The 18830-nt window shown below is 40.9% G+C and overlaps 1 protein-coding gene across 8 annotated transcripts in view; it reads left to right on the forward strand.

Moving 5' to 3' along the window:
* Positions 1 to 18830, forward strand: part of STXBP5L (syntaxin binding protein 5L) — a 350034-nt gene that overhangs the window by 285544 nt on the left and 45660 nt on the right. For 5 of the 8 annotated variants that reach the window (XM_063446146.1, XM_063446149.1, XM_063446159.1 and 2 more), the window contains one exon: positions 10791 to 10841. The exons of the other annotated variants lie outside the window; for them this stretch is intronic. In XM_063446146.1, the coding sequence (XP_063302216.1) occupies positions 10791 to 10841 (51 nt within the window). The remainder of the gene's footprint in view (positions 1 to 10790; positions 10842 to 18830) is intronic. 8 annotated transcript variants of the gene reach the window in all.

Here is an 18830-nt window from a genome sequence, read left to right on the forward strand (position 1 = left end):
TAGGAGGAGTAGAGGGAGGAGTAGGAGGAGAAGGTGGAGTAGAGGGAGGAGTAGGAGGAGAAAGTGGAGTAGAGGGAGGAGTAGAAAAAGGAGGGAGGAGTAAGAGCAGGAAGAAGGAGTAGAAGGAGGAGAAGGTGGAGTAGAGGGAGGAGTAGGAGTAGGAGGAGGAGAAGGAGGAATAGAGGAGAAGTAGGAGGAGAGAGGAGAAGGTGGAGTAGAGGGAGGAGTAGGAGGAGAAAGTGGAGTAGAGGGAGGAGTAGAAAGAGGAGGGAGGAGTAAGAGCAGGAGGAAGGAGTAGGAGGAGGAGTAGAGGAGAAGTAGGAGGAGAGAGGAGAAGGTGGAGTAGAGGGAGGAGTAGGAGGAGGAGGGAGGAGTAAGAGCAGGAAGAAGGAGTAGGAGGAGGAGAAGGTGGAGTAGACGGAGGAGTAGGAGGAGGAGTAGAGGAGAAGTAGGAGGAGAGAGGAGAAGGTGGAGTAGAGGTAGGAGGAGGAGGGAGGAGTAAGAGCAGGAAGAAGGAGTAGGAGGAGGAGAAGGTGGAGTAGAGGGAGGAGTAGGAGGAGGAGTAGAGGAGAAGTAGGAGGATAGAGGAGAAGGTGGAGTAGAGGGAGGAGTAGGAGGAGAAAGTGGGGGACTGTAGATGAAGGGGAGGGATCGGTGGAAGGAGTAAGCGGGGGTGGGCAGGTAAGGGAGCAGACAGGTGATGTAGCAATGGAGGATACATCAGAAATCAAGACTAGGTAGAAATGCAATGGAAGCTGCAAATAGCCCATGTACAACAACTATTAACTGGCCCTATGCTTTCCCTAGAGAAAAATAATAAAAGGCTAACATGCTCATCTTGTCTGCACAGGCCTCGAACGTTTCACTCCGTGGGTGCCCCGCAGTGGCTAGCCCACTACTTCTCCCACACCAGACTTGTGCCCGTGGAGACAGACGCTATCCCTGACTCTCGTTCTTTATTTTATTTATATCTAACTTCTCAAAATGTAATTCCTACTTATATCACAAATATACATTATCACAATTTTATGTCTTGCAAATGGGATAAAATTTATTCTACTCTTCACTGATAATGTATTTTTAAAACATACAAAATAGACAAATAACATTGTCTTCTGCGAAATAAATGAAAAAGATAATGGAGATTTTGTTAAGCTTATAAATAGCTATGCATTAATTCACATTTCTTGTTTTCCAGTTTCTGGCTGTTAATGACAATGTACAATGTGATAGAGCAGCAGGAAATGCTAGCAGAATGCTTGGTTGCATAGGGAGAGGTATTAGCAGTAGGAAGAGGGAAATGCTCATGCCATTGTACAGAACACTGGTGAGACCTCACTTAGAGTACTGGATACAGTACTGGAGACCATATCTTCAGAAGGATATGGATACCTTAAAGAGAGTTTAAAGAAGGGCTACTAAACTGGTTCATGGATTGTAGGATAAAATTTACCAGTAAAGGTTAAAGGATCTTAACAGGTATAGCTTGGTGGAAAGACGAGACAGGGGAAATATGATAAAAGCATTTTAAATACATAAAGGGAAACAACACAGTAAAAGTGGAGACTATATTTAAAAGAAGGAAAACTACCACAACAAGAGGACATAGTCTTAAATTAGAGGAACAAAGGTTTAAAAATATTATCAGGAAGTATTACTTTACTGAGAGGGTAGTGGATGCATGGAATAGCCTTCCAACTGGAGTGGTAGAGGTTAACACGGTAAAAGTGTTTAAGCATGCGTGGGATAGGCATAAGGCCAAGCACTTGCTGCTGGTAACAGATCTAGAATCAATACACTATAATGCCCAAAGTCTCAACTTCTATGCATATGCAATAATAAAATATCTGGGCTTACAACAAAAATTATGTTAGTCAGTCTTTAATCTTGGAGGCAATCATTATCCAATAAAGACAGATTGGAGCACACTCCCCCCTTATCCATTTGTTAATAGTTATGCTTATAATGTTTACTGGTTCCTTTTCAATTAGATCAAAACATTTTGAAACCAATCCTTAATTGTATTACCATTTGTTCAAGAAATCTTTGTTTATTAGAAATTTCTTTTAGTAAATGTTCTTTAAGATAACCCTTCTTCCAGCATGTTATCAATTCTTGTACACAAAGTTAAAACACATTTGTTACTTACACGTGAATCGATATATATATATATATATATATATATATATATATATATATATATATATATATATATATATATTCTATCTACACATTAACCATCACTTGTCACAGACACTTTTCTGATATAGGGAAACTAATAGCAGGATTATTATAGTAATTGTAACTTTCTTGTTAATAATATGTGGGATTCAAGGAAAACAGTATGTCTTAAGATGGGATGAGCATGACACGATATATGGGCGGATATGACTTCACTGATATGGTAAGGGCAGAGTGAGGGCAGGAGCCAGGACTGACATGTCTCTTAAGGACAACCTTCTTTTGTTCTAGGGGCCATTTTCTTTTAGGGCATTTCAGCTTTACACTAAATTATAGCTTAATAAAATAAATCAGAGAAGCAACATTCTGTTCGGCAAAATGAAATACTAAACTGTGGACAGACTTGACGGATTAAATAAGACAGTTTAAAACATTATACATTTAACAGCCCGTGAAGCTGTCTCTATACTTTTGAAATAACATGATGCAAAAATAAACTCACGGAATGCAACTAACCTCCCCCATCATTCACCAGCCATTAATCACTTAACACGTCCAAATATATATATAACGCTACGGAATCTGTTGGCGTCATATAAATGGCAACAACAATAACAATATACAAACCCTAGAAACCTCCTATACGACACATCACTCCTATGTAAGTAGCAAAATACACAATTAGAATATTTTCTAGCAAAAAACTTCCGTTGCCAACCCAGTATTTTCTGAATAACTCTACGGAAGAAACAAATCTGAATTTGCAAGCATGCAGCCCCCTCTCCCCCCCCCTCCCCCCCCCCCCCCGAACCCCCGCACACGGAGACCAGAAGCAGGAGAGGGAAGGGGGAGGGGGAGAGGGGGAACACCACAAGCACAAGATTTAACCATGTCACTGCTGGAAGGACAGTAACAAAACAGAAGGATAGTTGCATTACAATCATTGCAAAAGCAAAGAGACACAAAGACACAACATTTAGTAATACTCTCACTGAAACTGGGCTTTTACCATCTAATGGCTAACACAAAATACAAAAACCCCACAGCATTTTAGATTGGGGATAATGGATGGTGACCGTCATTACTGACGGGATGATGGGAGTGGTCACCTCCTGGACGCCATGACAGGGCTCTGGCTGGGAGAGCTTCCCAGTAACACAATTATTATGATATATATACATTCTTAACCCTTTGTGATCTAGTTCTTCCTCAACCCAACCTTCCTGCTGAATAGCTCTTGCTACTTTGTACCAGGCTTCTGCTTGTATGAAGCAAATCATTATCTGTAAGCTTGCTTTCTTCTCTGTTAACAATCTGCGCCAGCTCTCTGGCTGCAATCTACCACATGAAGGCACAGCAATTTTACACACTTTAGCAATCTTTTCAACCCCCTTAACCATTTCCTCACCCTCTCTATCTTCAACTAGATCACACGCTAACCAGCCCTTACCGGGCTTACTCAATCCCTGTCCCATATCCCCCTATAAAAGGCGTCCCAGATATAGGGAAAGGAAAATGAAACAGAACGTCTACAATGCTCGACTGCCACTCGGAAGGGTGGGTCCCCCCAAGTGCGTCTTCACAAAACGTAGACTAGTCACTAATCCCGCCTAGGAGCGAGGTGAGAAGTGTGTGACCAATCACTTCTCTCACAAGAGAAATAGGAGTGGGTAGTGTAAATAACACAGGAAGTAGAGTAAAAGTAAAAGTAAGTGAAATTTAGAGACAGACACAGGAGTTTGAATGACTCCCAATTAAACAAAAAACAACAATTCAATTGAAATACAGTGCATGCATCACAGTTCAAATAAAATCAACAGTAATCCCTTTCCTTTACTCATGTGGCCAAAGCCACCTCCCTCAACCTCGTAGTGTCCCCGCTCGGAGAATGACTTCCTCAAGTCTCACTACCAGCGGCCAAGGATAACAACTGACACCGGCCCGAAATCCATATGCCTCCCTCGTTACAGCAGTCCACTAAGTGTGGCCACCACTATCCTCACCCTCGTAGCGCCCCTATGAACCCACTCATAAGTCTCACTACCCCGTGGTGATGGAGACAGCAATGCCTGCCCGAAACCACGCACCACAAATAAAAATTGGAATGCCACCAGCCTCAGCGCTCGAAGCTGGAGGGTACCACCTCTCTGCAAGCAGAGCTATGTGCACAATGAGGCTAGCTAGGCTATCAAAGTGACACCATGGGGAATCCCCAGGAAGCAATGAGTCTACACCCCTCCACAGATTCCCCCAACCTCTTTTTCCTTACTGCTGCAGCTACCCAGCACCTAAAAGAGGTAAACACGCAAAGAAGACCCCCATTCTTTGCCTGTTTACCTCTTTTAGGTGCAACTTCCACAGGTCCACCCCCCTTTTTCCCTACAGCCACAGCCACGTGGCTCCTAAAAGGAGTAAACAGGCAACAGAGGACCCCCAGGCAAACACCCACAGGTCCACCCCCCTTTATCCCAAAAGGGGTAAACAGACAAACAGAGGACCCCCAGGCAAACTACCACAGGTCCACTCCCCCTTTATCCCAAAAGGGGTACACAGATAAACACTCTACCCGGGCACTTAAGCTAAAGACAGACCAATACAAACACACCCAGGCAACAGATAGTCAAAAATGCAGGTAAAAAGTATTAACAAATAAGGTATAGGCTCTCTGGGCAAGATATTACCTGTCTTTGATGTCCTCTTGGCAGCAGTCACAGACACTTGAATAGATAAATCAAAGGGGAAAGAAACATACCGGGCTGCTGCAGTCAGTCTCCACCGTGTATTCAGAGGTGATCAATCCCCATCTTTCCCCTAGGATTCACCCACCCAGGTCTTCTTGGACGGCTGCCAGATAGGTCATAACCCAAGCCCCACGTTGGATGCGCCAAATTGATGTAGATTATTTTAAGCAAACAAATATGTTTAAATGACTATCTGTTCCTGTCCAAATCTGAGATGATTAAATTGCGTATACGCAGAAGTAAGTTCACACTGACACACGGAGTTCAGGTTAAAAGCACTTCGAGAAAATTTAATGGCATCTGATTAAAAGCGGGCTCGCAGACCCTTATAAGAGCAAAATTACATCATCATTGAATATCAAGATATCAGTAAATAAACATCATTAATTGGATTAAATGTTAAGTGGTAGGTTAAATGCCCTCCCATCTGTATTAGTAATTGGCTCAGGGATTTGAGTGACTAGTGGGGCATCCTCCCATCATGGGATGTCGTAATTTCTGACCAGGATTCAGTCGCCATTGCTCTTTAGCACGAGGCTTTACTCGATGGGAGGGGGAATCTGGCAGCTAGCCATTTTGAGTACTTGGCACCGTTTTTGGGTAGTTAGTGATGTCAGACTCGTGGTCAGATTCAGTGTTCTTTTTATGAATAAGACATTTCATTAGGCCGGCTTTCCCATGACCTTGACTATACTTTGTTGCATGTTACAGGAGCTTCAATAATTCCGGTGTTAGTCATATCTTTCTAGAAAATACAGTCTCTATTCATTATACTAAATGCTGTTAGGAAATTCTGTCATATAATGTAGTTAAAATGGAGAATCTGTCATGACATGAAGTTAAAATGGAGTTAGTACAACAATTCAATACATGTTTTAATATAGGGTTTTTAATAATTCGACATCAATAGTAACCAACTAACAGCGTGATAGTAACCAACTAACAGCATTTTAGTAACCAACTAACAACGTGATAGTAACCAACTAACAGCGTGATTGTAACCAACTAACAGTATGATAGTAACCAAGTGACAGTATGATAGTAACCAAGTGACAGTGTGATAGTAACCAATTAACAGTGTGGTAGTAACCAACTAACAGTATCATAGTAACCAACTAACAGTATCATAGTAACCAACTAACAGCATGATAGTAACCAATTAACAGTGTGATAGTAACCAACAGCGTGATAGTAACCAACTACTAATGTGAGAGTAACCAACTAACAGCGTTATAGTAACCAACTAACTGTGTGATAGTAACCAACTAACAGCGTGATAGTAACCAACTAACAGTATGATAGTAACCAAGTGACAGATTGATAGTAACGAACTAACAGTGTGATAGTAACCAACTAACAGTGTGATAGTAACCAAGTGACAGTGTGATAGTAACCAACTAACAGTATGATAGTAACAAACTAACAGTGTGATAGTAACCAACTAACAGTGTGATAGTAACCAAGTGACAGTGTGATAGTAACCAAGTGACAGTGTGATAGTAACCAAGTGACAGTGTGATAGTAACCAACTAACAGCGCAATAGTAACCAACTAACAGCGCGATAGTAACCAACTAACAGCGTGATAGTAACCAACTAACAGCGTGATAGTAACCAACTAACAGTATGATAGTAACCAACTAACAGCGTGATAGTAACCAACTAACAGCATGATAGTAACCAACTAACAGTGTGATAGTAACCAACTAACAGTATGATAGTAACCAACTAACAGTGTGAGAGTAACCAACTAACAGCGTGATAGTAACCAACTAACAGCGTGAGAGTAACCAACTAACAGTGTGATAGTAACCAACTAACAGTGTGATAGTAACCAACTAACAGTGTGATAGTAACCAACTAACAGCGTGATAGTAACCAACTAACTGTGTGATAGTAACCAACTAACAGTGTGATAGTAACCAACTAACAGCGTGATAGTAACCAACTAACAGTGTGATAGTAACCAACTAACAGTGTGATAGTAACCAACTAACAGCGTGATAGTAACCAACTAACAGTGTGATATTAACCAACTAACAGTATGATAGTAACCAACTAACAGTGTGATAGTAACCAACTAACAGTATGATAGTAACCAACTAACAGTGTGATAGTAACCAACTAACAGTATGATAGTAACCAACTAACAGTGTGATAGTAACCAACTAACAGTATGATAGTAACCAACTAACAGCGTGATAGTAACCAACTAACAGCGTGATAGTAACCAACTAACAGTGTGATAGTAACCAACTAACAGCGTGATAGTAACCAAGTCATCTAGTAATAGTAATAGTAATAGTAATCTTGTTATAGTAATAGTAATAGTAATAGTAATCTTGTTCCTGGGGCCTATGGAGTCCAAGAGTAAGTTCTTAGTTGCTTGATAAGCCGTCGACATTCCTGGAGGCCTAGCAACTGTCCAAGCAACCAGAAGTAGATGATCTTATGGTATGAGGGTCACTGAGAGGACCAGTGAGCTGGAGAGGAAATGTAAGTAGAAGAAGAGGGTTCTTAAGAGATAACTTGAGAGGGTCCAGGAACAAGGCATGGTATTGCCAGTCAGAAGCTGTCAGGAGAAGGGACACCTGTTGGGAATAGATCTGATGAAGCACTCTCACCAACATCAAGAATGGTGGGAAGGCATACCCCCCTTGGTTTGGCCAATCTTGAAAGAACGCCTCCACTGCAATCTGAATCTGGGAGTTAAAGTAAAATATTGGTAATTGACAATTTGTCCAGGAAGTGAAAAGATCAACCATGAGAGGGCCTCTCAGCTTGTATAGGAAGTGGAAGTCTGACTGGACCAGGCGTCAATCTTCCAGCTTGGTCACCTTCGGAAGATGCTCTGGCTTGAGAGTGATGTTTTGTGTGAGGCAAAAAGTGTTAATGTCCTTCATGACCTCCAAGAAAGCTTGCGACCTGGCTCCCACCAGTCAGTTTATATAATGGACCACCGATATAATGTCCATCTGTAAGATACAATACAGTATGAGACAGCCATATATGGAAAATATATAGGATCATGAAGTACAAACTTTGGCGGGTGAGCCTCTTCCAAAATTAAATTTATTTTAATACTTTAGGATTAAACTAACAGAAATTTGTGGAAACAGGCTTTTGGAAGTTCCTCACTTTTTCATGCCTAAAGCAGTTTTTGGAAACGGAAAAATGGTTCAGGCTTGGTAAAGGGAGTAACTGCTGATATAAATAAATATGAATTTCTGTTAGTCCAGTAAAATAGATATTAAAATAAACTGCAATATGTCATTATTTTGCATTTGCTTAGGTATCATAACTAGAATGGTTAATGACAGATACCAGCTTTAGTCAAGGAAAGCTTTTTTATTTATTCGTTAATGTTTTTTTTTTATTTATTTTTTTTAATATGTTTATGAAATCATTACATTGCAATTTTCATACAATGCATGTATAGAATATTGGGACAGAGCACAGTTATTAACAAGTGATCAGATCAATTATTGTCATCCAGAATAAATAGACTGTTAGTGAACAAATAAAACACTAACCTCAAATAGGAGCGACCAGAGAGGGCTGATCCATCACAAAGTTCCAAAGAAAAAACTGGGAGTGCCAGATCTTTAGAAAGGAGGAGGAAGTATTTTTAAGAATTGTATCAGTACCTTACAAAGTTACACTTTGGATAGTGGAGGACGGGCTGTTTTAGATATCTTACAAAACACATTTTGTTCTTGTTTGGCGACTGCTGTAGTAGGTTATTTATCTGTACAGCAGGAATATAACACACCATTGCAAAGTACCATTCCTCGAGAAGGTCAGACTCCTAGGTTATATATGTTAGCATAGGGTGAATACATACAGAAAGAAATATGACCAGGTATAATAAAACTGGGGCCAGAGAGCAGTAAAATGATCAAATAAGAGGAATCATTTCTGATGATGCAGTTTCCTGCTCAGGTCTAATAAATGGTAGGGGAGACGGTGTTCAATCTTTGTCTCAGCTGGCTCGGGAATAAAAGAGGAGGAAGGCCGGATGTGATGACAGGAATGGAGGCGACAGAGTACCCAAGGACTTTCTGGTGTGCAATCTGGTGATTTAGAGACTAGCCCAATGCAAATCTGGGTTTATTACGTCATGCTGGGCCTGCATACAAAAAATTATGCATTGTAGACACGGTCATGACCAACACCAAAATGGCAGCCATGAGGTATGACGCACACTGGTGTACATAGAGCTCGCTTTAGTAAACTGTGGGCTTCCTGGTAAGTCACACTACAATGCCATGCACCCATGATAGGTACACAACGTAATTTCTTCTCTGCGTAACAATATTTTGATGTTTAATTTTAAAAAGGATCTTCTGAACAACTTCCTTTTATGTTAAAGCACAAAATACATTGCTTAATATGCATGCTGAGATATGCACAGTGTTTGCAAGAAAATAAATTCTGTAGAATTAAACTTTAAATCCTACTTTACTACTATATGTAACATTTCAGATTCCACTTACCATCCAGGTTTCCATAGTGTAGCCAGCATCGCAAATTCCAGTCACCTGTGATCCAGGTCTCCATATTTTATCCAACCTCAGATTACAGTTACCTGTGATCCAGGTCTCCATACTTTATCCATTATCCCAGATTCTAGTTACACATGATGTAGGTCTCCATACTGTATCCAACATCCCAGATTCCAGTTACTTGTATTCCCAGTCTCCATACTCATCTATCATCCCAGATTCCAGCTACCTGTATTCCAGGTCTCCATACTGTATCCAAAATCTTAGATTCCAGCTACATGTGATCCAGGTCTCCATACTTTATCCAACATCCCAGATTCCATTTACCTGTATTCCAGGTCTCCATAATGTATCCATTATCCCAGATTCCAGCTACCTGTGATCGAGGTATCCATACTGTATCCAACACCCCAGATTCCAGTTGTATGTGATCCAGGTCTCCATACTTTATCTGCCATCCCAGATTCCATTTACCTGTATTCCAGTTCTCCATACTGTATCCATCATCCCAGATTCCAACTACTTGTGATCCAGGTCTGTATCAATCATCCCAGATTCCAGTTACATGTGATCCAGGTCTCAATTCTGTATCATCTCTGATTTCTGCTACTTGTGATCCAGGTCTCCATACTGTATCCAACATCCCAGATTTGAGTTTGATGTATTCCAGGTCTCCATACTGTATCTAACATTCCAGATTCCAGTTACATGTATTCCCCGGTCTCCATACTGTATCCGTCATCCCATATTCCAGTTACCTGTATTCCAGGTCTCCATACTGTATCTATCATCTCAGATTCCAGCTACCTGTATTCCAGGTCTCCATACTGTATCCAACATCCCAGACTCCAGCTACCTGTATTCCAGGTCTCCATACTGTATCCAACATCCCAGACTCCAGCTACCTGTATTCCAGGTCTCCATACTGTATCCATCATCCCAGATTCCAGCTACCTGTATTCCAGGTCTCCATACTTTATCTGCCATCCCAGATTCCAGTTACATGTGATCCAGGTCTCCATACAGTATCCATCATCCCGGATTCCAGTTACACATGATCTAGGTCTCCATACTGTATCCAACATCCAAGATTCTAGTTACCTGTATTTCAGGTCTCTATACTGTATCCAACTTCTCAGATTCCAGTCACCTGTGAGCCAGGTACTGCAGTACAGAGGAGCAACCAGTGAAATGCATCATTCTCCTGCAGTGTGATAATTGTTATAATATAGCTCAGGTCTGGTTGTTCCCATGTGGGCATCACAGCTTTTCAGTTCACAGAATGTCATATTTGGTCTTCTAAAGAATTTTTTTTTTTTTTTTAGCAATTAATAACTACCTTTCTCCTTTTTCTGTTGTTTCAGTTAAAGGATCAAGAAAGTTAAGTCTGCCAACAGATCTTAAGACTGATCTTGGTACGGTAGGCAAAAGCCAACAGCTATAAGCTTCCTCACCTTCATTGGCAAAACATTTTACCAACCAGCCCATGAGACTCCAAGGTCTTCTTTCTAAGGCACTCTAACTTATCCATGCAGCTCTGTTGGCAGTATTCAGCTTGTGCAACACTCATTCTCTTTGGCCACATTCTATAAACCATTCCTAGCTGTCACACATTAAAACAAACATAATGAAAGAAAACTAAGCATGTGTTCTAAATGCATACATCGGCAGCAGTGCACATCATCAATATACCTTCATTGTCTCAGTGCAAAAAAAAAAACATTCAAAGGCTTTCAAAAGCCATTTTTTCATGCTCACTTTACAAACAAAATGCATCAGTTAACCCATGATTTGCTTTTATTTGCTTCATTTATAAATCAATATTTTTTTATCCTTAAAGTTTAATATAATGTGGATTTCTGCTTAGCAGGGAGAAACCTTGGATTTTAGGGGGTTTAGCAGGTTTAGTCTCTATTACAAATAGTTGATGTACTCACCTTCAATAATAGACTTCAATGTTTGTGTTCTTATTTTTGTTTTAAACAAATATGTGTAATGTGTCTCTACACTCCATGGTATAGTGAACCTCCCAGACTTTATTGGTTGCTTTAAGTAGTTGCTTTTGGCGTATAATCTGAGTATAATAACAAGAGGATGCCGTATGCATTCCTCAAACTTTTGCAGAGAGAATATAAGTATTTCAGACATAACACTCAAGGGGGCAGTTTCAAATGACTGCTCTGAGTGAGTATCAAAATGGGTGCTAGTGGGGGTGCTGGAGGGAGTGCTAGAGAAGATTGTGAGGTGGTTGTAGAATTATGTGAGGGTGTCAAAAAGAGTCTCATTGAGTGATAGTGTGGGAGGTAGGATAGAAACATAGAATTTGACAACAGATAAGGACCATTCGGACCATCTAGTCTGCCCAATTTTACAAATACTGTCATTAGTCTTGGCCTTATCTTATATCTAGGATATTAATGGGATTGTTAGTGTCAGTGGTCAGCTATCAGCTAGGGTGTCAAAATGCACGTCAGTGTGGTTGATGGGATGTGAGAAAGTGTAATTTTAGGTGGCAAATGGCAGAATGCCACAGAGAGTGAAATAATGTCTGTCATTGTGGGTGGCAGGGTGGAATGGAGGATGTCAGGATGGTAATCAATGTCGGTGGCAGGATGGAATGGAGGATGTCAGGATGGTTATCATTGTGGGTGGCAGGAAGAAATCGAGGATGTCAGGATGGTAATCAATGTCGGTCGCAGGATGGAATGGAGGATGTCAGGATGGTTATCATTGTGGGTGGCAGGAAGAAATGGAGGATGTCAGAATGGTAATCAATGTCGGTGGCAGGATGGAATGGAGGATGTCAGGATGGTAATCAATGTCGGTGGCAGGATGGAATGGAGAATGTCAGGATGGTTATCATTGTGGGTGGCAGGAAGAAATGGAGGATGTCAGGATGGTAATCAATGTCGGTGGCAGGATGGAATGGAGGATGTCAGGATGGTTATCATTGTAGGTGGCAGGATGGAATGGAGGCTGTCAGGATGGTTATCATTGTGGGTGGCAGGGTGGAATGGAGGATGTCAGGATGGTAATCAATGTCGGTGGCAGGGTGGAATGGAGAATGTCAGGATGGTTATTATTGTGGGTGGCAGGTTGGAATGGAGGATGTCAGGATGGTAATCAATGTCGGTGGCAAGATGGAATGGAGGATGTCAGGATGGTTATCAATGTCGGTGGCAGGATGGGATGGAGGATGTCAGGATGGTTATCATTGTGGGTGGCAGGGTAGAATGGAGGATGTCAGGATGGTTATCATTGTGGGTGGCTGGATGGAATGGAGGATGTCAGGATGGTTATCATTGTCGGTGGCAGAATGGAATGGAGGATGTCAGGATGGTAATCAATGTCGGTGGCAGGATGGAATGGAGGATGTCAGTATGGTAATCAATGTCGGTGGCAGGATGGAATGGAGGATGTCAGGATGGTAATCAATGTCTGTGGCAGGATGGAATGGAGGATGTCAGGATGGTTATCATTGTGGGTGGCTGGATGGTATGGAGGATGTCAGGATGGTTATTATTGTGGGTTGCTGACTGGAATGGAGGATGGTTATCAATGTGGGTGGTGGGATGGCACACATATTGTAAGAATGGTGTCATAAGGGTGGCAGAATGTCAAGAAAAGGGTCAGAGTAGGAGTTAAACTGTCTGTTAGGTTGTTAGTGTTTTTGACAGAATGCCAGTTACAATGTCTAGATGTCTCAGAGGGTATCATAATAGGTGTGAAAATATCAAAGTGTTCACTATATGTAAGCATGGGTTTCAGAATGTCAAAGAGGGCATCCATGTGGATATCAGTGTGTGTGATAGAGTGTTAAATAGGGTGTTGGTTTGGGTGTTAGAATGTTAAAGATTGTATCAGTGTGGATGTTAGAATGTTAAAGAGGGTGTTAGTGGAGGTGTTGGAATGGTAAAGAGGGTGTTGGTGTTATTATGTTAAAGAGGATGCTAGTGTTGGTGTTAGAATGTTAAAGAGGATGCTAGTGTTGGTGTTCGAATGTTAAAGAGGGTGTCAGTGTATGTTTTGCAGAGTTAAAAAAGATCAATGTGGGTAGTAGGTTGTAGAGTATTAATGAGGGTGCCATTGTGAATGTGACAGTGTTAAAGAGGGTGTCTGTGTGGGTTTCAGAGTGTTAAAAAGGGTGTCTACCAGCGTGAGAGTGTAAAAGAGAGTTTCCATATTAGTGTCAGGGTTTTAAAGAGGGTGTCAGTATAGGTGTCGGAGTGTTAAAGGAACACTACAGTCACCTAAATTACTTTAGCTAAATAAAGCAGTTTTAGTGTATAGATCATTCCCCTGCAATTTCACTGCTCAATTCACTGTCATTTAGGAGTTAAATCACTTTTATTTTAGGAGTTAAATCACTGTTTCTGTTTATGCAGCCCTAGCCACACCTCCCCTGGCTATGATTGACAGAGCCTGCATGAAAAAAAAACTGGTTTCACTTTCAAACAGATGTAATTTACCTTAAATAATTGTATCTCAATCTCTAAATTATACTTTAATCACATACAGGAGGCTCTTGCAGGGTCTAGCAAGCTATTAACATAGCAGGGGACAAGAAAATCCTAATAAAACAGAACTTGCAATAAAGAAAGCCCAAATAGGGCTCTCTTTACAGGAAGTGTTTATGGAAGGCTGTGCAAGTCACATGCAGGGAGGTGTGACTAGGGTTCATAAACAAAGGGATTTAACTCCTAAATGGCAGAGGATTGAGCAGTGAGGCTGCAGAGGCATGTTCTATACACCAAAACTGCTTCAATAAGCTAAAGTTGTTCACGTGACTATAGTGTCCCTTTAAAGACACTCTCAGTGTAGACGTTATAGTGTCAAAGAGGGTGTCAGCATGAGTGTTAGTGTGTTAAGGAGGGTGCCAGTGTGAGTTAACATGTTATAGAGGCAGTCAGTGTGGGTACGCTGAGGGTATAGTGTTAAAGATTAATGTATGTGTTAGAGGATTAAAGAGGGTGTAAGTGTCCTAATGTGTCTTGTACCCCACCTCCTATAGACTGTAAGGGTCCTCTTCAACCTATTGTTCCTGTAAGTTTTCTTGTAATTGTCCTATTTATAGTTACATCCCCCCTCTCATAATATTGTAAAGCGCTACGGAATCTGTTGGCGCTATATAAATGTCAATAATAATAATAAAGTGTGGGTGTCAAGATGTTAAAGAGTGTGCAGTGTGGGTGTTTTAAAAAGGGTGTCTGTATGGGCATTAGAGTGTTAAATATGGTGTCAGTTTAAGTGTTAGCATGTTAAAGAGGGTGTCTGCGCATTAAAGAGTGTGTAATTGTGGGTATTAGAAGTGTTTAAAGAGTGTGTCCAATTTCCTTTCTGAACACTGATGCAAATATTTTCGCAAAATAAAATAGACAATGGACAAACAATAAAAGGAAAATGCTAGATATTTTAGAAACAACAGAAAATAGGGGACATTTAACTTTTACTAGGTGCAGTAAAAGCATTTGACTTCCTCAGCTGGACATTCCTTGGGACGTTCCTGGCAAAATATGGGTTTCCGGACAGATTTATCTCCTCTCTCAAGGCCCTATCCAACAACCCTACTGCTAGGATCTTTTGTTCGGGTTTTCTGTTAAAACCATTCAATATATTGAATGGTACATGTCACGGCTGTCCATTATCCCCACTCCTATTTGTACTGGCACACAAACCACTAACTATACAAATCAGATTTGACAAAAATATCCATGGAGTATGATTAGGTACAAAGTAATATAAAATCAACTTATTTGTGGACGACCTACTAATAACGCTTTCACAGCCATTGGTTTCCTTGTCTAACCTATGCCGATTCCTACCGGAATATAGTACCTTCTCGTATTAAAAATGTTATATATCAAAGACACAGGCACTGCTTTTAGGGCTGAACAAGGAACTAGTCACTAACTTAAAAGAGTTTGAGCATGATGGAGAGAAGATTGTATTACTTATTTAAGGGTAAGGGTGAAAAATACACCCAAAATATGTTCAAAGTTAACTAACTCAAACTGAGTAGGGAAATATGCAATACCCTTAGGTCCTGGAGGGGAAAATACAGTTCATGGTTGGGACGTATAACAAATGCTCCTACTCCCCAACCTGCAATAACTTGTCAGATCCTTACCTATCCAACCTCATGTCTCACCTCTAGGCAAAGCCAGATGGAAAAATACATTACCCAAGGCCGTAGGGCAAGAATACCATTATACAGTAAAAGACAAGTGACAGTGGGAGGTTATTAAAAGCCCAAACTAAATGTATTACCAAGCAGCAGCATTAAGTCAAGTTATCACATTACAAAAAGGGGAGGAGAACTTACAATGGGCTGTGATCGAAGCTTTTTGGACCATGAGTAAAGAAGTTCACATGATTTTTTGACTCACGAAACTCTGCTTTACCTGAAACACCATATATATGACTGACCACTGCTCTCTCACTTAGGGTATGGGATTAATATCCTGCAAACCTATGCATATACCAACCCCTGGCAACCCATCCCTGCTGCTTTAATTACTTGATTCCCACATTCAAAAACAGAAAATGTGAGGCTGTGGCTTGATCTTTCAAATTTGGAAAGGAGTTAAATGAATACCTTTCGATTAACTAACACAGGAATAAAATCTACCAAGGGGGGCCTATTTCTCTTACTTACAACTGCAATCTTACCCAACATCCCATCCACTAAAACACTGGATACATCTGTTACCCAACCATCTAATTTTGAAAAACTGTGTTCAAATAACTATCCCCAAAGAAGTGAATTACTGTGTGCTATAATTAAATCACCAAACCTGATACACAGTTTCTCATCGAATTTGCTAAGGCATGGAAGAACGACTTGGGACATGGCTTATCCCTGGAACAGTGGGAGGTTGGAATTTGGAATACACAAACCACTAATTGCTACTCTCATTTAAAAATATTCTCAGAAAAATAGCCTATAAATGGTACTTAGTACCCACATGATTAGCACTTATGAGAGCAATCTTTGTTGAAGATACATAGCAAGTCCCAGAACGAGATTCCACACATGATGGACTGCTCATTAATCCTTTTGGCATACAATTAGACACAGTAACCACAATTATGAGACAACCAATCCTACTGAAAGCGGAGTAGTTTCTGCTGTTTATGTTTACCCCAATTGTATCAAGAGACACAGATCCTGAGTTTGATCCTTATAGCATCAAACCTTCTAATTGCTACAAAGTGGGCCTCCACTCAAATCCCCAAAGTTACAGCACAGTTAACAAGCGAGAGAATGGCATTTGCCAACTCCGATAGACATTACAAAACTGTTAGAGCATGGGATGAATGGGAGGAACTTAAAGCCACATTATAAAACATAATCTTGGCATGGGATGTTTTAACATAGAGCTCAATAACATAGAGTGGTTAAGGGGGTACATGAAAGTAATACTATCCCCCCTGAGAAGGTTTACGAGAGGGATGGAGAAGGAGAGAAAAAGAAGGACTTATAGCAAGGGGCAGTATGACAGGTTCATATTAGGAAGACTAACTAACTATTGTGCTGGCTACAGATGTTCTGTGGGGATGGGAAACCTCCCTTTCTACTAGACGACACATATTTCTAGACATTTCTCCATTGTCTTTTCTTTTTCTACTGCTTTTTTCTCCTCTCCCCATCGGCAGATTGGGCTCCAGGAAGAGGAGGTAGTTCGCCTCTTTCCCCAGCAGCAGAGTGTGTTTCAGGGAGAGGGTGGAGGAGACACCTCGACCAAGTGACAGGAGGAACTTCAGGGAGAGGTGGTAGTCTTCCTCCATATTATATGTTATAACTATTTACTATAACCCTAGCGCCCAAGCATAACTGAATGCTTCCTGCAGGCAGGGGGAGCCAGGATGTGACCTTTTATCCCAGCTGCCTCCTGTCTGTGAACACTGGAAGCCCTCTGCTCACAGTGCACGTATCCCCTGCTCCCCCATTACAAACCAGGAAATTTCCTGCAGGCTGGAGGCTGGTCCCCTTCTCCTCCAGTCACAGCACTTAAATCTTGCCCATCTGGAGGATTTGTGCATGGTTGTAAATTTGTGTATGTAAATAAAGTGTGACTATATGTAAACTGGTGTTAGGACATTGTGTGTGTATGTCAGTAAGAGTGTGTGTGTTAGTGACATTGTGTGTGTATGTCTGTGAAAGTGTGTGTGTGTGCCAGTAAATATATGTGTGTCACCATGGAAATGTATCCTTATATATTAAATTAAATTAATGCTATATATTATATTGTCAAACAAGTTCACTGTAACATAAATTAAATACCACCATTTTTATAAATTAAATTCACCAAATACATCGAGTACATCATTTATCACAGTGATAAATTATGTATCCAATGTAAAATGTATTAGGCAGTATGTGTTTATGGATGGATGTGTGTATGGATGTGTGTAATAGACAGTGTATGTGTATGGTTCATTGTATTGTTAGGCAGCTTGCGTGTATGAATGATGTATTGGGCAGTGTGTGTGTGTGTGGATGTGTGCATTAAGCAGTATTTATGGACGTATGTATTGGGCATTATGTGTGTATGGATGTGTGTAATAGACAGTGGATGTGTATGGTTCGTGTATGGTTTGTTGTATTGTTAGGCAGCGTACGTGTATGAATGATGTATTGGGCACTGTGTGTGTATGTATGCATTGAGCAGTGTGTGTGTGTGTGGATGTGTGCATTAGGTAGTATTTATGGACGTATGTATTAGGCAGTATGTGTGTATGGATGTGTGTAATAGACAGTGTGTGTGTATGGTTCATTGTATTGTTAGGCAGCATGCGTGTATGAATGATGTATTGGGCAGTGTGTGTGGATGTGTGCATTAGGCAGTATTTATGGACGTATGTATTAGACAGTATGTGTGTATGGATGTGTGTAATAGACAGTGGATGTGTATGTGTGTATTGGGCAGTTTGTATGTATTGGGCAGTGAGTGTGTGTGGATGTATGTATTAGGCAGTGTGTATGTGTATATATTGGGCAGTGAGTGTGTGTGGATGTATGTATTAGGCAGTGTGTATGTGTATATATTGGGCAGTGAGTGTGTGTGTATGTATGTATTAGGCAGTGTGTGTATGGATGTATGTACTGGATGTGTGTGTGTTTATATAGGGCATTGTATCTCTTTCTCTCCCTAAATCTCTGCTCACTGTGTCTCTCTCCTAAAATGTCAACCAGTCTGTCTCTGTTTCGTGAATACCTCAACATTCTCTCCTTTCCCGAATTGCCTCCCAGGTCTTTTTCCTTTCCCTAAATTTCTCACAGGTGCGTCTGCTTTCCCTAAATGTCTCTTCAGCCTGTTTTCTTCCCTAAATGTCTTCCCAGTCTCACCGGTCCATCTCTGTTTCCTAAATGTCTTCTCATTTTCCATTAAATGTCTTGGCCC

The sequence above is a fragment of the Pelobates fuscus genome, chromosome 1 (assembly GCF_036172605.1).
Source record: "Pelobates fuscus isolate aPelFus1 chromosome 1, aPelFus1.pri, whole genome shotgun sequence".
Taxonomy (NCBI): Eukaryota; Metazoa; Chordata; class Amphibia; order Anura; family Pelobatidae; genus Pelobates; species Pelobates fuscus.